The sequence below is a fragment of the Loxodonta africana genome, chromosome 3, assembly GCF_030014295.1.
Source record: "Loxodonta africana isolate mLoxAfr1 chromosome 3, mLoxAfr1.hap2, whole genome shotgun sequence".
NCBI lineage: Eukaryota > Metazoa > Chordata > Mammalia > Proboscidea > Elephantidae > Loxodonta > Loxodonta africana.
In genome coordinates, this window is record NC_087344.1 from 24,371,990 (window position 1) to 24,393,897 (window position 21,908).

General features: G+C 51.3%; 1 protein-coding gene across 7 annotated transcripts in view; it reads left to right on the plus strand.

The window, feature by feature from the left end:
* The window catches only part of SMARCA4 (SWI/SNF related, matrix associated, actin dependent regulator of chromatin, subfamily a, member 4), a 100,864-nt gene extending 80,871 nt beyond the window's left edge, over window positions 1-19,993 (plus strand). For 4 of the 7 annotated variants that reach the window (XM_064280672.1, XM_023552417.2, XM_023552415.2 and 1 more), the window contains 6 exons: window positions 182-435; window positions 16,101-16,209; window positions 16,572-16,673; window positions 17,348-17,480; window positions 17,617-17,759; window positions 19,506-19,993. In XM_064280672.1, coding sequence (XP_064136742.1) covers window positions 182-435; window positions 16,101-16,209; window positions 16,572-16,673; window positions 17,348-17,480; window positions 17,617-17,759; window positions 19,506-19,538 — 774 coding nt within the window. In that variant the 3' untranslated portion in view covers window positions 19,539-19,993. Of the gene's footprint in view, window positions 1-181; window positions 436-13,388; window positions 13,489-16,100; window positions 16,210-16,571; window positions 16,674-17,347; window positions 17,481-17,616; window positions 17,760-19,505 lie in introns of those variants that run through there. The other 3 variants (XM_064280673.1, XM_023552418.2, XM_064280676.1) reach the window with 2 other exon arrangements.
* Window positions 19,994-21,908: the final 1,915 nt, after the last annotated feature.

Below are 21,908 nucleotides of genomic sequence, written 5' to 3' on the forward strand. Positions count from 1 at the left end.
AGCAGCAGAGGGCAGCAGTGCCCATCAGCTCCCAGCAGACCCCGCTGGAAGGGTAGTAGATACAGGGTGAGCCCCTCCCCACCCAGCCTGCCCCCGCCGGGGCCCCCAGGGGTTTGCGTCGTGGCCTCCTCTTGTACACCTCGGTGCTGGCTGTCCTATTTTATTACTATTGACCCTGAAGGCTATCGAGGAGGGCACGCTGGAGGAGATCGAAGAGGAGGTCCGGCAGAAGAAATCGTCGCGGAAACGCAAGCGGGACAGCGATGCCGGCTCCTCCACGCCGACCACCAGTACCCGCAGCCGCGACAAGGACGACGAGAGCAAGAAGCAGAAGAAGCGCGGGCGGCCTCCTGCCGAGAAGCTCTCCCCCAACCCGCCCAACCTCACCAAGAAGATGAAGAAGATCGTGGACGCTGTGATCAAGTACAAGGACAGGTAAGCAGAGGAGACGGGGTGGGTGGGAGCCTGGGGCTCTGCATCTGAGGAGGTGCTGCGCCTGTCAGGATGCGCAGCCAGTGTGCTACGCGCGTGGCTCGGTGAGGACTTACTGTGGGAACCAGTGGCCTCCTGTGCCCAGAGCCTGGGAGCCAGCATGCATTCAGTCATCCAAGCAGTATTGCCTGAATTCTGTGTCCCAGGCCAAGGACAGGACAGGCAGTGCCCTGCCCTCATGGGTCTTACACTCACACGACATCAGCTGTGCAAAGGGAGAAGATGAAGCATGGCAGGGAGACAGGCAGGGTCGCTGTTTTCAAGGACAGCCTGTCTCAGGGGATACATCCGTGAGGAGACCTCAGGAAGGGCAGGTCTTAGGAGAGAGTAGTCAGTAGAGGGGGCAGCAGGTAGAAAGGCCCCAAGAAGACCAGTGGCTTGGTGGGTTCAAGCAATAGTGCAGAGGTGAGGTGGTAGGAGATGAAGCTCACGCAATAATGGGGCCACGTCAGGTGGGCAGGTGGACTGTGGCAATGCGATCAGTGTGGCTGGAGCTGAGAGCGCAAACAACTTTTCTTCTCTAGACCTCTCCTACCCTCCCTGCCATCTTCCCCACGCTCAGCACGATTAGCAAGCCCACTTTTCAACCTGGCCCTTCTCAGTCTGTTCATCACGGGTCAGCCATGTGTGAGGACATGGAGACCAGACTCCTGCTCTCTGCTGGGCTCTGCTCCAGATAGTGGGATCCCTGCCCTCACAGACGCCCGGCAAATACAAGGCAGCACGGGCTTCAGCTGTGGCCACAGCCCAGTAGGGTCCTGACATCCATGTAGCGGATCATGAGTACTGTTTAAATGAGAAAAAACAGCGTCTCTCCCCGGTTTTCCAAGAGGGCTTGTGTGCAGTCCCCCACTGCAGGGTGGTCATGTGGGGCCACAAAGGCTGTCGGGGCATGGGTGCAATGCCTGCACCCCTCCAGGACTCAGATCATTCTTCCACTGGTGGCTTATTTCATTTTCCAGAACGTAATGGCCAATATGACTGTCGCAGTACAGCTTGATTTTATAGTAACAGTTTGCAGCTCGTCATGAAGCAAAGTATGAGGAGAATTTTATCTGTTGGAGGAAAAAGTGTTGAGGTATGACCCTTAGTACGTTGTTTGGAAAGAATCTTAACAAGCATGAAACTTGGGGGGTTCATGGCAATTGTAGTACCTAAGTTCAAGGATACAAGCTGCCCTTAAAACTGAATTTTTTATTATTAGTAAAGAAACCAATGATGATCGAAAAAAGGTATGTTCAATTGCTGGATCTGAAAAAGTAGGTAGTGTCAGTACTGAGAAAAATTATTGATTCTTATTTGCAAACTTTGAGGCAAATTCCTCAAAGAAAGAAGTGGAAGACTGGCAATTATTTAAAATATGGTTTTATGAAATACGCAGAATCCAGTGAAGATGACAGACCCCAATTTATTTCTGTTCTTGTGAGCAAAACTTAAAATTATCTAATGAAGAAAAAGACACTTGAAATTCAGGAGCCCTGGTGGCACGGTGGTTAAAGTGTTCAGCTGCTAACCAAAAGGTGGTCAGTTTGTCAACCCACCAGCCACTCCATGAGAGAAAGCTGTGGCAGTCTGCCTCTGTAAAGATTACAGCCTTGGAAACCCTATGGGGCCATTCTGCTCTGTCCTGGAGGGTCACTATGAGTTGAAATCAACCTGAAGGCAGCAGGTCTTAAAATTCAGTGGCAAATTGAATTTCAGTGAACCATGCTGATCAGTTGAATGTCCATATGGAGGAAATGAACCTTGGCCCCTGTTTCACACCATGGATTGCAGATGTAAATGTGAAAGGTAAAGTTCTAGAAGGACACATAGGAGAGAATGTTCATGACCTTGGAGTAGGTGTAGATTTCTTCAACAGTACACAAAACCACTAACCATTAAAAAACAAAAAAGAACAGTTGCCATTGATTTGACCCCAGCTCATGGCAAACCCAGATGTGTCAGAGCGGAACTATGCTCCATAGGATTTTCAATGGCTGGTTTTTCAGAAGTTGCCAGGCCTTTCTTCCAGTGCACGTCTTGGTTGATTCAAATCTCCAACCTTTCAGGTAGCAACCAAACACTTTAACCATTTGCACCACCCAGGGACTTGATCATAAAAGACTGTTAAATTAGACTTCACTGAGAATAAGAACATTAGTTCATCAAAGGACACCATCATGAAGACAGTGAAAACTCCTGCCACAGACTGAAAAGACAACCCAATGTAAAAATGGGCAAAAGGTGTGAACAAGCACCTCACAAAAGAGGATGTCCAGATGACCAATCAACATGTGAAGAGGTGTGAGGTGCTCAGGGTCATTTTGTCACTGTGGTAACCTCAGGGAAATGCACATTAAAACCAGAGTAAGAGCCTGCCACCCACTCACCAGAGCGGCTACGTCCTTCAAGTGTCCGCAAGAATGTGGAGCAGTCAGCCCTCACACAGTTTGTGAGAGTGTACACCTCTTTGGCAATATCTTCTAAAACTAAACATACACATACCACCTGGGCCGGCAGCTCCAATCCTAGTTATGTACCCAAGAGAGCTGAGTGCGTATGTCCAGCAAAAGACATGTCCAAGAGTGTCCATGGCAGCTTTGTTCATAATAAGCCCAAACTGAAAAATGTCCACCCGCAGGGGAATGGATAACTGGTGCCATAATCATCCAGTAGAGCTCCAGCAGCCATAAAGACAAACCATCACTGCCACATGGAATAATCTCGCAGACATTTTGTGGAGTCAAAGAATCCAGACGCTGAAGAGTACCTACTGTGTACTTCCAGTTATGTGAAGTTCAAAACCTGCTCCATGGAGACGGACATTGGAAGAGGGGTTACCCTCAGGTGGAGGGATTGACAGGGAAGGGGCACGAGGGAGCCTTCCGGGATGCTGGAATGTTCTCTCTGTAGATCTGGGGGGCGGGTTCTCAGGCGTGTACATAAAACATTTATGAAGGTGTACATTTAACATTATGTTGTACTTTGGTTTAAAAAAAAAAGACGCTTAGAAGTAGCAAGCTGACCTGGCTGATGAGGCCTTGAATATTCTCAGGAAAAAAGAATGTCAGATGTCAGGGCATCTTAGTCATGCTGTGGCTTACTGAAAAAGCCTTGTGACCATCATATTTAGCCACGTTATATCATGTGGCAAAAGAGAAAATAACGCCCCCACTGCTGAAAAAATCCTTCTTCCAGCCTGTGTGAGAGTAGGTGCTACAACAGCCAGTAAATTAAAACCAGCTCTCAGGGTCCAGTGGCTGCCTTGTTGCGACTGTTCCCCTCGCAGAAGAGTTAGGTTCTCATAGGGACTTGGAGGTCCACTTGGGTGAGGACAGCGATCTCAGAGTCCTACAGCTGCACTCGCGGCTTGTGTCAGATGCGCGGCAGATGCACGCGGCAGACGCCTCAGTGGACGATTTCATGCCTGGTTTAAACCAGGGCTTTGGACCGGTTTGTTTATGTTAAAACCCCTGCTGAGAATGTGTTCTTTTTTTTTTTTTTTTTTTTAGTGTTTTGTTTTTGTATTTATTTTATTGTGCTTTAGGTGAAACTTTACAGAGCAAATTAGTTCCTCGTTAAACAATTAATACACAAATTGTTTTGTGACATTGCTTGCCAACCCTGCAATGTGTCAACACTCTCCTCTTCTCCACCCCGGGTTCCCTGTCTCCATTCGCCCAGTTTTCCTGTCCCTTCCTGCCTTCCATCTTTGCTTTTGGGCTGGTGTGCCCATTTAGTCTCGTATACACGACTGAACTACAAAGCACATTCCTCACGTGTGCTGTTGGTGGCCCTATCCACCTGTCTAATCTTTGGATGAAGGGTGAGCCTCAGGAGTGATTTCTGTACCGAGTTTAAAGGGTGTCCAGGGGCCATACTCTTGGACCTGCTGAGAATTTGCATTATAAAACAAGTTCCAAGAATCACCTGGGAATCTTGTTAAAATGTAGATTCCGATTCAGCATATCTGGGGTGAAAATGCACATTCTCAGCAGGGAGCTTGTTAGAAATGCAAACCCTCAATCAGCATTCGGAGCCCTCTTACCCGCTCCGGGAAGTTACCCCTCCGTGAAGTTACCCCCGTCAATCAGCATTTGGAACCCTCCGGGAAGTTACCCATTAGACTGGGAAGAGCTGTAGGGGAATCACAAGTGGCGGAGCATCGGGGATGATTATTAAAGGAAGGTGCCGGAGTGTGACTTTGAGAAATGTTATGTCATTGGAGCAGTCGGGTCAGGTCGTTCCCTGGATCCTCCTGATCACTGGATCTGGCTCACTGGTGGGTCAGGAGAAAGACTGAGCAGGGCACAGACACTGAAGAAGACAGCCACGTTTTTCTAGGTGAGAAGCTACCTCATTTGACCAGTATTTTAAGAGATAATGTTTGGGTACAAAACTGACATACTTACCTGATAGTTTTTATATTTGTAACAAGTGAAATTTGAAACTATGGACGAAAACAATACGATTTAACCTGTTATAAGGTTAGGGAACAGCTCACAAGCCCTCCCTCCCCTCTAATACCAGCTGTAGAGTTCAGGGGTCCTCAAGACCACTCGTATGTTCTCTGATTCGTTAGAAGGGTTCACAGAACTCTCTGGAAGTGGTATACTCCTGGCTACAGTTTATTACAGTGAAAGGATACAGATTGAAGTCAGCCAAGGGAATTGCCGCATAGGGCAGAGTCCAGGAAAGTTCCGCACGTTGTCCTTCCATTGTCCTGTCCCCGTGGAGTCACGGACCTCGCTCACTTTACCAACAGTGACATGTGACCGTAACGCAGGGTACTGCCCACAAGGGAAGCTTGCCCGAGCCCTGGTGACCAGAGTTTTTTATCAATCATGTCAACATGGTTGCCACCCATGTGGCTGACCTGTGTCTGCTCTCTCCAGAGGTTGTTCCTGATACCACGTGACCCAAAGCCCCCACCCTGGATCATATATTGTTGGCCTCAGGCCCCAGGTAAACAAAGATACTTTTGTCAGACAGGTTGTTCCAAGGGTGTAGGGACCACCTCCAGGAGCTGAAGACAGAGGCTAGACCCCTCTTTGGGTAAGGTTAAGTTCTTTACTACATACCTGTCAACCACAGGGGAGGGTTCCGAGCAGCTGGCTGCTGTGGCAGGTGGTGCCCAAGAGTCTTTGCTCGGTTCCTCCTCGCTGCCCTGCTGCACCACGCTGAAGAGAACTTGAGGGAGAAAGTCAGAGACCAGAACAGCTCACGTTTTTGTCTCAACTTTCCAGAAGATAAAATGAAACGTTAAAGGAAGACATTTGGATTAAAAAATAAATAAATAAAAAAGTCAGCTAGCTTTCCAGAACCCTGTAATCAGCTGAACTCCATAACGGAGTTGAAACTGGATTCTGAAGAGAAAATGAACTTTCACAGCCCAGCTCTTCATTGACACCAGAGTGATAAGGGGACGTTGTTATCGCTTTGGATGGAATCATGACTGCGTTGCTGCCGTTACTGTTCACAGCAACCTGGACGTGGGAGCTGGGTTTCTGCCTCCACCCCATGAGGTATGAGGAGGGAGTCCAGCTCAGCCAGGCAACTGTGGCTGCAACTGATGGCCTCAGGGAGAGAAGGCTGCCTTTCCTGTCAATTGGAGTCCTTCCGAATTTTGCTCTTGATGGTTAATTTTGCCTTTTTTCCCCATATTTTGTGTTTAAATATCAGTGGAATTGTAGGTAGCATTAACATTGTATCAGCTTTATCAGATGCACACAGGTAGTGTCTGACTTTGGAAACTTTTGCTCCTTTCATGCCTTTTCCAGGCTGCCGCATCGACCCTTTCATTGCCCCCTGGTGTGCCTTGTGAGTGGCGGTCCCCTGTGTTGTGTGGTGCCCGGAGGCTGCTGTGAACGTTGTGTGTACTGGGGCACAGCTCCTGGGGGGCCATGGTAACAAGGCTTGGCAAGCTCTGTGATGCAGCCCAGGGTGTCAGCGACGGCCTCGGGAGCAAGTGCCATGTTAGCAGGGCCTGAGGGGTGAGCAGGGACCGCCAAGAGAAAAGCAAAAAGGGAACAGGGTGTGCTGGGGCCTGGAGGCAGTGGGCCTGGGGCGGCAAGGAATGGAGGACAGGCAGCAAAGGACGAAGAGGAGCTGTGTCCACGGAGCGCACTGCAGGCGCCTGGGGCGTGGCTGGCCTGAGGTGGCTTTGCAGCAGCAGAGCGCACCTTCACATGGATGGTTTGAAATCTCAGACTGCTTCGAGGAACCCCACTGGTCAGCAGCCAAAGTTGAAACCTGAATTATGAATTTAAAAGGGGATTTTTACTTTAAAGTCTAAACATGCAGAAGAGTTAGGTTTGGGTTGGTTTTGGGCCTTGTCACTGGGCTGTGTGTTCCCCCGGTTGATGTTTTCGTCCCTTGATACTTAAGAGCTATCGGCAGCTAGTGGCTGAGGCATTCAGCACACCGGCTCCAAATCCCAAGTACAAGTGCGTGTCCCAGGGTGCGTCCAGAGGAAGGTGCTGCCTTAGCAGGCATGGCCAAGAGTACCACATGGTAGGTGGTCCTACCAGGCCCCAGCCCCCCAGGTTTCCCATCAGCTGCCAGCCTGCCCTGCTGAGCCGCTGCCAGTGATACAGCCAGATTGGCGCCACAGTACAGACGGTTTGCGAGATGATGGTGCTGTGTCCTGAGCTTGACAGTGGTACCGAAGCCATGTGAGAGAACAGCCTCGTTCTTAGGAGACACTCACTGATATTTTTAAGACTGAAGGGGCATAATATCTACACTTTATGCTCGGACCTTCAGAAAAATGATAACATGCACAAGCCTCAAAGGCTAATCTTCCTGGGAGACCCTCTCTGGCCACTCCCCTGCCCAGGAGGCAGCCGCCATGTGAGTGCATTTCAGGGCTTCAGTGTCCTGTAGATCTAGGCTCAACTCCCGTCTCCTCCCACTATGCAGCCTTGGGCAAGTTGCTTACCCTCCCTGTTCCTCAGTTTCCAAGTCCCTACATGGAGTTATGGAGAAGCCCAGATAAGCTCACATGGGCTGGGCACTTAGCTCAGAGCGCACCCCGAATTCACTGTCAGTGAATTCTGCAGGAGGGGACAAAGGGGCCCAAGCTCAGGGGTGAGCAGGTGCCTCAGCCAGGCCCATGGTGGTGGCTTTAGCCTGGGCCTGGCCACTATGGTCAAGGCCTGTCTTTGCTTCCTCTACCCGCCCACAGGCCTGGTGCCTCCTTGTGTGGAATCCAAAAGCGGGCTGGTTCTTCAGAATAGAAAGGTTGTACCTCAGTGTGTGAGAGAATCCAGGACCTTGATACACAGCCACAGCATTGTGTAGTACGAGGCAGGTTGTCGGCTGAAGCATTCTACAGGAGCAGCCACCCCAGGTGGTGACTGTCTCCCCTCTTACTCCAAGCTCCTCAGTGCTGGGGCCTGGGAAGATGTGTTCTGAGGGAAAGGAGAAGGTGCAGGTGGGTCTGGGAGGCAGTTTTTGAGGGAGCAGGGAAGCCTCAGGGTTCTACAGCCTTTAGTCTTAGGAAGGCTGAGCTAGGATCAGGCACGTGCTCCAGGAGGGACATGGCGGCCCTGCACTCGCAGGCCCAGGTCTGTCAGCACTGTCTGCTTGGTGCCTGGAACCTGGTGCTCCAAGGACTCTGGCCAGATGAAGTACGCTGAACTGGGCACTGGGCCAACGGGACACCTTGGGAAAAGTGGTGCTCTTTCTGCCCATGAACCCCTGGCCAGCCTGTGGGGATGCAGGCAGGTGGGGGACTCTGCTCCCACATGTCTGCAGGCAGGGTTAGTCCAGATGGCCTGTGGCCAGGCGCCGTGTCGAGGTTGCACCTGTGGGAAACGTACTGCAGAACCCTCCACCTGCCCCATTTGTGAAGCCGACTCTATCCCCGGGCCTCATCCTCTGCTGCCCCGGGTGAGTGCCACAGTGCAGACAGATACACGTGAAGAAAACAGGGCAGCTGGCTTAGAGGTGTCGAATGGTCTTAAAACTGGAATGAATGAAAACATTAAATCTCGAGACAGTACAGGCACAGATGTAGATATCCCAATTCAGTGACCAAGTTGCACCCTCACCCTCCTGCCTCTTGGCCACTCGGCGTCAGGAGCAGCCGGTGTTCTGTGTGAGGCCTTCCTCCAATGCTGGCTACACCTCAGCAAGCCTGTGCTACTGAGATAATAAAAGGTGAGAGAGGATGTGTATAATGGGAAGTTCAGAAAGGCTAGAATAAAAGGGAGGGAACAGGAATTTACAAGATCAGGAAAGGTTGAGTAAATATGAAACCACAAAAAGTAGGTACATTAAAGCCAAAAGGCAGCAAGATAAAAGGATAGAAAGATGAATTGATGCTAAACCTCAGATGAAACTGGTTAAAAATTAGGAAGAAGCGAAAGCAGGAATGCAAACAGAAAGTTGTCCAGGACTTTTCACAGTAACCAAAAGGTAGAAACAATGGAAATATCCGTGGGCAGGTGGTGGATGAACAAAATGTGGCAGGTCCATGCCGTGGGTCACGCAGCCAGAGAGAGAAATGAAGTCCTAATGCTTGCCACGACATGGGTGAACCCAGAAAACACGCAGAGTGAAATAAGTCAGTTACAGAAGGACAAATGCTGTGTGATCCCACGTCCATGAAATAAGCAAATATACAGAAACTAAAAAATTAATAGTAGTTACCAGGGATGGGAGGGAGGGAGAAAGGGGGAGTTTTGGGGGGCAGTGAGTTTATGTTAATGGTGGTGGAATGATTTGGAAAAAGATAGCGAGAATGGGTGCACACCTCGAAGAATGGAATCAATGTCGCTGAATTGTATGTGTAGAGATTGTTGAATCGGTGTATGTTTTACTGTGTGTACTTTCACCACAATAAGAATAAAATTAGCCGCCACTCCCCCCAGACCCTATGTACATCCTTCCAGGTAGACCAGAGGACCCCTAGGGCCCCTCAGTCCCCCATGTCCAGGTCCTGTGGTCCCTGCCACATCAGAAGAAGCTTGAGGCATCCTCGGACCCAGAGCTGCCACAAAGAACGCCGACAGTGATTGACTCGGGAAAGGAAGCACACTTCAAGGCTCTGTTCACCCCCCAGAAAGTGGGCCTGCCCTCCAGCCCCTGCACCCACAGGCGTGACTCCATCGGCCTCCAAGCCTGGGCTTGCTTTTCACTCTCCCTAGTCCTGAGAAATACTCTTTTTACCTTCGTGAACTTTTGGTCACAGGGCTCTGGCTTCATCCTCAGCACCCACAGCAAACTTCAGTGCCTGGCACAGATCCACCGGGTGGTGGTGATGTGTGTGGCACAGTCCCAGTCCCAAAGGTTTCCGTCTGCTTATGGGGGTTGATGCCATACAGTGGAACAGCTCACTGGATTATAATCTGGCCTCTGCCACTTGCCCTGTGACTCTGGGCTGGCCAAAAGCTCAGGGTCTCACCTCCAAGACAAGACTGTTAAACTAAGTGGTTTTCAAACTAAGTTACACAGGAGCACCAAGGTTTCTTAAAACTTAAATTTGGATCTCACTGTCTACGATACCAAACCTACAATAAGCACCCTGCTTCCGGATGTCGCATGGCCCAAATGCTGGCTCATCAGAAACTGTCAGCACTGTAAGCCTGTGACCTGCAGACCCCGGAATAAACCTGCTCACCGCCTCTGTCTTTGCTGGAAGAGTGTGCTGTGATCACAGGGGAAGCGGCTTCCAGGTGATTTTCATTGGCAGCTACTTGGGTGGGAGTCAGTTTTTTCTCTGCCACACAGCTGTGAGTCCAGTACTGAGAGATAGAACTTAGAAGGAATGGGCGCCCCGTAGGTCTGGGCTCATGGTAAACAGTGGTAAGTAAATGGACCTGCCTCAGATTTTTTATACTTTAGTCTCAATATCCTTGACTTTATAATGTCTCAAAAAATTAAACCTTGAAAATAATTTCATACTACTCAGGTACCTCTCTAATCTGTTTTATTTATGGGACATCTAGAGATCCTGTTCCAGACGAAAGTTCTGCTGCTGAGTCAGTTCACCTCTGAGACCCTGGCTGGCTCAGTTCACTGACTTAGAGTCAAAAGAAAGAAGGGGCCATAGGAAGATGGTCCGACCAGGGCCCTGAGAGGGAGAACGATGTGTGTGTGCAAGGTCTCTTCTCTGCTTAACTGACCAGGCAGATCAGGACCACATCTGTGCTCTGTGAGGCCTGTGGAACACTGAGGAGGGCATGGGCAGGTTTGCTTGGCAGGTAGGCTCTCTCTCAAGTACCATCTGCACTGATGGCTGTGCTGCCTGGGGCTGAGCTCAGAATGGTGCTGTGATGGATTACCAGTGTCTACCACGGTCAGAGGATGAGGAAGCAAGGGTACCAGGCAGTATGCTTCCATCCCTGATAGAGACCAAGGGTCAGCAAGCTACCAGCCCTCCAGCGGAGTCTCAACACAGACCGAATGACCCACAAGCCTGAAGTCTTGACTCTGGCTGTTGATGGCCGCAGATAAGAATGGGTGGGAGAGGTTGTGACTTCACCAAGGGGTGAAGCGCTGGTGCCCTGACTGCCATCCGTCGTCTGCGTGTCTCTAGCAAACTCGCATAGCTGCTCAGTCTCACCATCTGTTAGGGAAGGGACATGGACCATCTCTTGGGTACTGATGGTCTGTGCTTTTTTCCTCCTGTTTGGGGTCTGTTGATCTATTCTGATTCCTTTGTTCCTCCTCGTGTTGTCATTTGGTTTTAGACTTGAAGGGATGTGTCCATGGGGACTTTCTGGCTGCACATAGCAGGAACCAGTTCAGACCCCCTCAGGCCAAATGGGAGATGCGTTGCTTGGAGGCCACAGAGGAGTTTTTGCTGACCTGGAGGACTAGCTCTGGGTAGTTGCTGTCACAAGTATTTTCTAGAACAGGGTGGTATGTAAACAATCACTTGGGGTAGGGGTGGGGGGCAATAAGATCCCCCCCCATTACAGCATGACCTCATGTCCTAGTTATCTAGTGTGGCCATAACAGAAATACCACAAGTGGACGGCTTTAAGAAACAGAAATTTCTCTCACAGTTTAGGAGGCTAGAAGTCCGAATTCAGGGTGTCAGCTCCAGGGGAAGGCTTTCTCTCTCCGTGTTGGTTCTGGAGGAAGATCCTTGTCACCAATCTTCCCCTGGTCTAGGAGCTTCTTAGCGCAGGGACCCCTGGTCCAAAGGACATGCTATTCTCCTGGCTCTTGTTTCTTGGTAGTATGTGGTCCCCATGTCTCTCTGCTTGCTTCTCTTTTATATCTCAAAAGAGATTGGGTTAAGACACAACCTAATCTTGTAGATTGAGTCCTGCTCATTAACATAACTGCAACTAATCCCACCTCATCAACATCAACATCAGGAAAATCACATCAGATAACAAAATGGTGGACAATCACACAATACTGAGAATCGTGGGCTAGCCAAGTCAACAGACATTTTCGGGGGATACAATTCAATCCATGATACCTTGGAACCAGGCCTGGGCTCGAATCTCAGTCCATGAGTGTGAGACTTCCACCCGGTGCCACCTTTACTCCTTTCTTCATTCAGCAGATGTTTATTGAGCACCTAGTGTGTACCAGGGGCCAAAGACCAAGTGGCCAGTAGAACAGCAGGGTCTCTGCCCTCATGGCTCATGTTCTGGTTGGGGGACAGGCAGGCACCTGTGATACAACAGGAAGATGGGTGCTGCAGTGGAGAAAAACCAATCAGGACAACTAACCTCACATCTAAGAATGTAGAAAGAGACACTAGCGAAGCTTCTACAAGGGAAGAGAATATTTGTATAACCTTGGGATAGATGGAGATTTCTCTGACAGGAAAAGCACTACATATAAAAGAAAATATTAGTAATTTGGATTTACTTAAAACTAAGGTCCATTCATCAGAAGACACCAGGTGGGAGTATTTGCAGGAAACTCAACCCAACAAAGGCCTCCCTGGGGGAGAGCAGGGCTGCATGGAAGAGGCTATCAGATGCCCAACAAGGCCACAGAAAGGCTCTTGGCATCGAGGAAATGCGAATTAAAGGCACAAGGACACGGGGTACACCTACGGGAGTCTGTTTATATCAGTCCAAGCAGAGGCAGAGCTCAGCCAGGGGCCAGAGGTCAGTGTGGCAGCCCCCTGAAGGGTACGTGCCAGGGTGGGATGACGGGATTCAAGGAGCCTTGTGTGCCCCTCACGGACCCAGACTTGCGCCTTTTGTGTTAACATCTACATAATTCCTTTTTATCAAGAGAAATCAGGGAGAGTTGGGTTGGGGGTGGGTGGGGATAGTGGTCATGGGGGCTCAGAGAACCCGCTGAGGAGGTGGCATTTGTGCTGAGGTGAAGGCAAGAGCCAGGGCCACCTGGGGAGCAGCAGCCACACAAACCCAAGGGGGGCATGAGGAGGCTGGTGGGGCGGCAGCACGGGAGGGCCATGCTGCCATCAAAGGACTTTGGGTTTAGTCTGTGAGGCAGGAGGCTGTGGGGGCGGGGTCCCCGTACAGGATGGAGTTGTGATCAGAGGGAGGGAAGAGGATTGGAGGGCTGCAACAGCCCAGCAGGGAGCACTCTACAAGGATTCTTTAGTCCAGAGGATTAAAAATGACATCTTGGTGTTTTGGCAGTTAAAATATGCCAGGCGCTTTCCTAGAGGTCCTTGCCATCTGAGGGAGGGGATTTTAAAAGTCTGCCTGTGACCCCTCATATGCACCTCCAGTCCCAGGCCATCCTCTTTCTGAGCTTGTTACCCAGAGAAGGATGTCAGGCTCAAGGACATAACTTTCCCAAAGGTATATGAGGGGCCACTCCGTTGGTCCCTGTTCTTTGCTCTCAGAAGTAATTTCTTCCTAGCCCAGTGGAGGAGAGAGTCTTACTATAAACTTTCAGCCTGTGTTACAGAGAGCCGCCCTCGGGAGAGGGCCACACACACCCACTGTTGCTTCTCTTCCCAGCCACCTGCCGCCATGCCCACGTGATCCCGGAGCGCCTGTTGGCAGCATACCCACCACATCTCCTGGGCAGGGCTTTTCACACAAGTGTCCGGACTCACTGGTGCGTTGTGGAATGGATTTAGCAGGTCACAACTGGCGTTTCCAAACACTGAAATAGAATGGGAAGTATCAGAGTAGGCTGCACTTGGTAAGGGAGACTGTTGCCTCAGGAAGCCTCTCCTTCTGGTATCTCTCCTGTGCGTGTGGGTCCTCCTCAAACGTAGTTCTTGCTGTGTAGCGCAGTCAAGGGCGTAGAGCACTGCTATCAAGATGAGAAGGAAGGGGCTCTTTACCCGTCTTTGCTTAGTCGATTCCATAGAGAGGACAGCAGGGTTGAGGAGGGGTCTGCTGTGGATCAGGGTCTGCCTGGGCTTTAGGGCTGTAGTTGGCAGGTGGCCCCTTTGCCAACCTCCTAGTCTGCTTATCCAAAGGGGAACAGCAAGCATGTTTTGCTGCATGTTCTTAACTTTCCAGGAGTCCCTGCGTGGTAGAAAGGGTTAATACTTTCAACCACTAACCAAAAGGTTACTGGTTCCAGTCCACCTAGAAGCACCTTGGAAGAAAGTCCTGGTGATCTGCTTTTGGAAAATCAGCCACTGCAAACCCTGCTGTGGAGCACAGTTGTCCTGCGGCACACGGGGTCGCCGGGAGTCACGTCAAGTGGACTGCAGCTGGTTTTTCTTATGTTCCAAGCTGATGCAAATAAATCCCAGTTGCCTGTGGGAACACAGGACCTGCAGGGGCTTGGGGATCCAGCCAGCACGGTGGGCGGGGTACAATGGCTTAGAGACAGCGTGTCCTCACCTTTCTGTGGCCAACTGGCCCCACGCAGGGGCTGGAAGATGTGGCTGGAAACGTATTTCCTGGGTGCCTGCCGGGCACCAGCAACCTCAGACACCCTCCATGATTTACAGCCTGAAGGGAAGGCTCCGAAGGTGGAGATCCAAGGCAGGCAGTGTTGGCCAGGGCGTGCTGAGCTTCTCACCTCAGTTTCCTCGTCAGAACAATTGGACTTAACGTTAGTGCCTGCTTCTGAGTTTAGCGAGGAATTATGTGCTGAGTGTTTGGCTCCATGCCAGCCCAGAGCAAGGATTGAATGGTGGCCCTTGTCAAGGGCAAGTGAGGTGCGGGGCAGGATCGCAACCCAGTGTGTGTGTGTGTGTGTGTGTGTCCCCTTAGACAGGTCTGCAGCTCGGTGGCTCCTGTGGGGAGAGAGGGTACATGGATCTCATGATGCCCGAAATGCCAGATGAGAAAAGGCCCTGGGTCCCAGTTGTGCTCAGGCTTCAGGGTGGCGCTTGAGGCAGATCAATTCCTTAATGCCATTGTGAAGTCAGAGCCGTCTGTGACAAAATCCAAAAGCAATCTTATTGCCCCTGCTGCCTTCCAGAAGAGTAAACAAAAAGCTGGCTGCATCCGGACGGGATGCTCGGTTCTTTGAGAATTTGCTTGAAAAGAAAATGAGGTGAAAAAGTGGTGCTGGTGAGGAGGCCAGAGCTGCCAGGACTCAGGGGCTCAGCTCAGTGACAGCACAAGCCTCCCCAAGGGTCTGGCAGCACCTTCTCGCTGCACGAAGACGGAATCGGCTGACCTAGATGCGAGGCACCATTTCTGCTCGTGATACAAAAAGAGGCGTGAGCATCTCCTAAGGAGCCGGCAGTACACTGCGTTCAGCTACTTTGTGCCTCTGTCCGCCTCCAGGGTCTGAAGCCAGGGTACAGTAGCCAGAAGGAGTGGGCAGTGTGCCAGACATTTTGGCAGCAGGACCCAGATGAAAGCCCAAAGCGTGGGAGGTGGGGCAGGGCAGGGTGGAGAGGATCTGCCCTCACCAGACTGAGCAGGACCCGCCTGTGGAAGGCCTGCTTGGGACGCTGGCGTCCTCGAGACAGAATCCCTGTCTTGAAGTGACAGAGCGGAATAATCAGATGCGTTTTCTCAGCTCATTCACGTTAGCGTCTTTCAGTTCTTGAACTGCCCTGCTCACTCCCTCCTCATACCTTTCCTCCAGCTGTCCCTGCCTGCCTGTCCCCAGCAGAGCCACCACCTGGTGACTCCATGGACACACTTCCCCACAAACCCAGGACGAGGTGCACAAGGCACCATTGCAATCCTGGCTGCCAGTGTGGCTTCTTTACTCCTGGGTGGAAAAGAAGAGCTTTCTCAGTGGAAAGAGCTGAAAAACAGCTTTTGTCTTCCTTCAGGGTTTTTTGCCAAATCCTCTGAAGTTCTCTGGCTCCCAGTGCCGCCTGCAGTGTGTCTGTGAGCCGCGCAGACTGCAGCTGCAAACTGCAGACGCAGACACGTAAATCACTGCTCCTCCACCTCTTGCTGAGTGTCTCTCAGTGGCAGGTGATGAAGGCTTTGCAGCATGAGGCAGCACGAGAATGTGCTTCCTCCAGGGGCAGGGAGGCCGGATGGTGGCCAGGGGTCAGCCACAGGGCCACAATTCAAACCTGCTTCCTGGGCCCAGCAGCGCTGGTCATGCCCACTGTGTGTGGTGGGCTCTCACCCAAAGTCATGGGACAGCACGTACCCAGGGACTCTCTCCTGTGTCCACTCTAAAAGTCTCCCCCTCTCTACCCACAAACACTGGGGCTCTTGGAGAGCTGCTGGCAGGGTTGGGGCCCCCAGGGCAGTGGACCCTGAGTGACACTGGCTGTGTCCCCCCTGCAGTAGCAGTGGACGTCAGCTCAGCGAGGTGTTTATCCAGCTGCCCTCTCGAAAGGAGCTGCCCGAGTACTATGAGCTCATCCGCAAGCCCGTGGACTTTAAGAAGATAAAGGTAATGCCCCAGCGGCTTTCAACACCACAGCTCCCCCACATCAGCGTCTTGGGGGAAATCTGTCCCGGATGCTTCCCGGCAACCCCATCCATCCGAGAGTGGCTGGGATATGTGGGAACACATCAGGGAGGGAGCCTGGTCACTACTGGCTTCTCTGGCCTTGAGGGTCCCAGTGGCCCACGTTGGGGGAGGGGCGCCCAGAGTGTGTGGGGGCAGCTGTGCTCAGGGCTCTTCCATGGTTTCCCACGGCCCCCGACCTCACCCGTGCAGCTCAGCATGTCCTCCTCTTGCACACGGCGGGGAGAAGGCAGGCAGGCGAGGTGGGGGCCCCCTGAGTCAGGCCCGTTCTCCCTTCCCCACAGGAGCGCATCCGCAACCACAAGTACCGCAGCCTCAATGACCTGGAGAAGGACGTCATGCTGCTGTGCCAGAACGCGCAGACCTTCAACCTGGAGGGCTCGCTGGTGAGGGTGCCGCCCGTGCCGGGTGGGGGTGGCCCCCACTCTTGGCCTCTGCCCCCCTCACAGCCGGAGCTCCAACCCAATGTGTCCCTGGACCCTTTTGGATTGAATGGATTAAAACAAATTCCTAACAACTTGAAATATTTTACTGATTACAAAAGTAATGTGTCTTCATAACGAAAAGACAAGGAAAATAGAGAAAATAAACTCAGTGTCCATTCATCCTGTGGCTCGCGAGTGATGCCGTGTGGATGTTGGAATTATAAATTCACTAGAGGCACTCTCGAAAAGAAAAGCCTGTGGGTCTTTCCTGTGATGAAATTAAACCCCTCACACCTTCAACTCAGCAGAGTACAGTTGGGATAGTCTTCCTGACAAGGGGCTTTTACAGTCACTTAAGTTTGGGGAAGATGCTACATTGAACAGGGACTGCAGGGACCACTGACCTTTGAAGGGCCTGTGAATACTGAGGTTCCCTGTGATTCTTCAAGCGGGGAGGAACCTGCAGCCATCCCTAAACTTGTGTACTCGGCCTTGAAACCTTTTCCCGGAGCATTTCGTAAGCCTGATACTCTTGGGGCACTGATTGCCTGTGTTCCTCTGCCCCGTGGGGCTGGGTGAGCAGACAGCCCTCCCATCAGGCCCTTGCGACTCAAGCCCACGTGTCTCCCACCCAGATCTATGAAGATTCCATTGTCCTACAGTCGGTCTTCACCAGTGTGAGGCAGAAAATTGAGAAAGAGGATGACAGCGAAGGCGAGGAGAGCGAGGAGGAGGAGGAGGGCGAGGAGGAAGGCTCAGAGTCTGAGTGTGAGTCTTAGGGTGAGTGGGAGGGAGGTGGGGGCACAGCCCACCTGCTGTGGTTAGGATACCAGGGTCCTGGCTCAGATGGTGCTGTGCTCTTTAAAGTTCACATCTTTTTTCTTCTCTCTCATGCCCACCCCAGCCCGCTCAGTCAAAGTGAAGATCAAGCTCGGCCGGAAGGAGAAGGCGCAGGATCGGTTAAAGGGGGGCCGGCGGCGGCCAAGCCGGGGATCCCGGGCCAAGCCAGTTGTGAGCGATGATGACAGTGAGGAGGAGCAGGAGGAGGTGAGAGCTGGGACCCGCAGGCAGGAGCAGATGGCAGGAGCTCCTCAGGGCAGGTGAGGGTGGGCTGCACCCCAGCTGCACGTCTCAGATTTGCCAACTGCACTGGGGTCACTGGTGATCAATCCCCTTGGACAGGGCCATCACTGTGTCCCAGGCCTTGATGCAGCACCCCGTGAAGGGAGACACTCTAGGGCCCCACTCTGCAGATGGGAGACTTAGCACAGAGTCACGTGGCCTGCCCCAGTCACACATCCGGTACCTGCAGAGCCACCACTTAAGCCCAGGCCCCTGCAACTAAGCCAGCACTCACTCCTAATGCCTGCAGGTGACTGGGTGGTCAGTGGGTGCACCTGAGGCAGACTACCCAGCACCCCAGGGACTTCGATGCAGAGGCAGGAGCCAGGTGTTCATTGAGGGCGGTGGGAGTGGGTTGGGAGGGCACTGGGACTAGAGATTAGACAATCCCCACTCCTGCTCCTCGCCCTGCAGAGCACACACCGTGCACCGGTGCCTGTTCCGCTGCTCTGGCTGGTGCAGGAGGATTTCAGGACGACACTAGTAGGTTAAAAAAAGTCCCATGATCCTCAGTAAGGAAAACGTGGAGCAGCTGCAGTGAGCTGAGATGTGCTGGCCACCCCTGATGCAGCCGCGGTTCCTGTGAGCCTCCTGGCACAGCGTGCCGTTTGCCATTTCGTCCTAGTGCTAGTTTTGTCTTGTAGCCATTTGCAATAGCAACAAAAACTCAAGTGCCTCTGGAGAAAATACCACAGGTTGTCTTCAGTGCTGTTCTCCTGCCTGCTCCAGCTGTATCACCATCTTCACGTAGTTTATTACAGTGAAACCTGTGAGAGCCGGAACTCGACAAGACTGCCTTATTTTTCCAGGACTCCCATTTTCCACCTTTAACAGGGTGCAGTCTTATCACTTTTCTATCACTCCCTGTTGGTGGAAAATATTTTCGTTTTCCTTCCCTGACAGGTTTCTGCCTTACACGGGTTCCAGCTTTCCCAGGTTTTACTGTATTTGCAGTGCCTAAAATTCTGGTCGTGACTCTTTCGTTTAGTTTTTTACCTGTTACGCATCCAGACAGGGGTCATGAACTCCAGCGTCTGAAGGTGAGGCAGGTAATGTCAAAAAAAAAAATCAACTGCCTCAGAATAAGTCTAACAGAAGATGCCCATGACCTTCACGAGGACTTGAAAGAAGTCCTAGATGTGGGGCAGGTGACCGAGCTATCTGGAGAGGAGGGTCAGGACTGTGATGGTGTCCTCCTGCCCAGTCTGAATCCAGCCGGGTGTTCTGTGGCCCTTGACGAGCTCCTTACAGCTTCTTTGGAAAAGCAAAGATCTTCTGTGGTCAGGAGTAACCAACATGGTTTTGAAGCAAGGTCAGGTTTCCGGCCATGGGTCAGAGCACCAGGAAAGACAGACAGCAGTGGGAAGGAGTAGGGAGGGCCGAGCCACCTCCCAGATCCCGAGAAAGAACCAGGTGGGCATAGGGGTCAGTGAGCGGCTCTGGAGAAGAAGGAAATTGGGTCATGGCTGTGACAGCAGGGCCTAAATCCAAAGACACCCCCTTCCCTGCCGCTCGTTCACACCTGGAAAAAGAGGTTTTTTTGCCTGCATCAGGTGTTTCATTGAACACACATATTTAAAGCCTAGCCAGGTCCCAGCTGAGAGTGCCCTGGGGTGCGGGTGGTCATGATGGGCAGCCCCCTCACTGCTCTCTCCTCCTGCCCCCATCCAGGACCGCTCAGGAAGTGGCAGCGAGGAAGACTGAGTGCCGACATTCCACAGTCTCGACCACGAGCCCCTCGTTCCAGATAGCAGTAACGGGTAGCAGCAGATGTAGTTTCCGACCTGGGGTAAAACTGTATAAACACAAATCTTCCATATTTATACAGCAGAGAAGATGTAGGACCGTTTGTGTCTGACCCTGTCCTGGCATCAGTAGCGTTTGTAACAGCATTAACTGTTTTAAAAGAAAAAAAGAATTATGAATTGGGGAACACACGATACCTGTTTTTTCCTTGCCTTTCCTGGCAGTACTGTTGCAGCCGCAGTTTGGAATCACTGTAGTGTAAGCCGTGGATGCATGCGTGTTGCCGTCCACTCCTCGTACTGTATTTTATGGGACAGGTCAGACTCGCCGGGGCCCAGGGCGTGCAGGCCCGGCGGGGTGTGTCAGTGTCACTGGATGTCAAACAGTAATAAATTAAACCGACGACAAACTCACAGCCTTGCCTCTGGTGGACTCCTTCCTGGCTTCCTGGGCTCCCGGCGCGGTGGCGACTGCTGCCGACTGGAGGCCTGTGTGGGGCTGCACTGCACCCAGATCCCTGTCTTCCTGCTTCCGTTGCCAGAACCCTTGTGGCCTCTTTCACAGAGGAGGACGCTGAGGCCCAGGCAAAAGAAAAGGACTTTGCCAGGCGCTTGGCCCTACTGTGTGCCATTGTAGTTCTTCATTGTTTGTTCACCCTCAGGGAATAAGCAGCTCTGTCACTTCCCCCTGGGCGCCTGCAGTCAGTTGGGGCAGGGTTAGGGGTGACAGTCAAAACCAGGCAGGCATCACATAGAGGGGTCAGTGCCATGAATCAGGAAACACAAGGTGTCATGGGGAGCCCAGGTGGTCAGGGGGGCTTCCTGGTCCAGAACCCTTTTTTTTTTTTTTTTTTAGTAAATTTTGTCTCTTCATTGAGATTTGATTAGTCATTGTCATACCAAAAACACCAGACCCATTGCTGTCTAGTCAGTTCCCATGCATAGCAACCCAAGCCTTTAATTTCAACAGTTTCCTTTAGTTCTTTGAACATGTTTATTTATTTATTTTTAAGAGCATTTTATCATGTTTTCAGTGAAAGTGTACACAGCAAATTAGGTTCCCATTTGACAATTTCTGTACAAGTTGTTCATTGACATTAGTTCCCTTTTTCACTGTGTATCAACATTCTCTTTAATTGTGTTCTGTTTGTTCCCTTGCCAGTGGTCTGGTTTCCATGCCCCTTTATTTATAATAGCTGTTTACAATTGCTGCTTTGAAGTCTTTATTTAAATCCAATGCCTGGACCCCCTCACAGAGAGATGCTGGGTTTTTTCCTGAACATGGGCCACACTTTCCTGTTTGTTTCCTCTCTTGCAATTTTATGTTATTGAAAAATGGACACATTTTTGTAGCAACTCTGAATTCTGATTCTCCCACTGGGGGTGTTTTTGTTTTATTTGTCTGTTTATGTAGTAATTGCCTGAACTAACTGTAGGGTGTGTCTGTATCGTCCAGTGTGCAGCTGCTGATGTCTCTCAGTTTTTTGTTTGTTTTTGAAATTCTTTTTATTTTTAAGCCTGGCTTCCTCAAGGAATAGCCCCTGGGTCAGCCTAGCTGAGTGGTAAGCTAGTGATTGGTCAGAGCTTGTAGTCAAACACTTTGAATCGGTGAGGCTTCCCCGCATTTGCCAGTGGATCTTGTTCAGGCCCCATGCCAGTCCCACTCATGTTCCCTCAGTGTCTGCGCACAGCCTCCCGCTGAGCAGGGACTCAGGATCAATGGCGCTCTCTTCAGGGTCTCCCAAACGTACATGCAGCCTTGGGCATGTGCATAGCTGGCCAGGCCACCAGGGCTATGTGGAGCCAACAATGGCTGTCTCATCCTCTGGATCTCCCGTTAAATTTCTGGCTAGTTTGCCAGTCTGTTACCTAACCAGTCTGTTACCTAATCAGCAACCTCAGGCCGGCTGTGAGACGTTGGCCTTCCCCATTCAGTCCACACTGAGATCTCGGCTGTTTCCAACAGTAAGCCCCAAACCAAGTCAGCCCCTCCGGCCACGATGCTGCCACCTTTACTGGCCTAGCCCTGGGGACCATGATGGGAGCAGCCTCAGGCAAAAATACCACAATTTAACGTTCTTACCTGCTGTTCAGTAGTTTTTCTTGAATAAACACTTCTCAATTTGTTGAATGCCTTTGATGGATCTCCAGAGTCCTGAAATTGTTGTTGACAATTCTGTTTAGTTTCATTATTGCTTTTAGGGAGAGTATTTGTCGGGATCCTCACTCCGTCAATTTTTTTTTTTATATACATTTTTTATTTTAGTGTTTACAGAGAGCCAGCTCACCAAACCCATGATTCCATGGTATTCAGGATGAGGCCAATTTA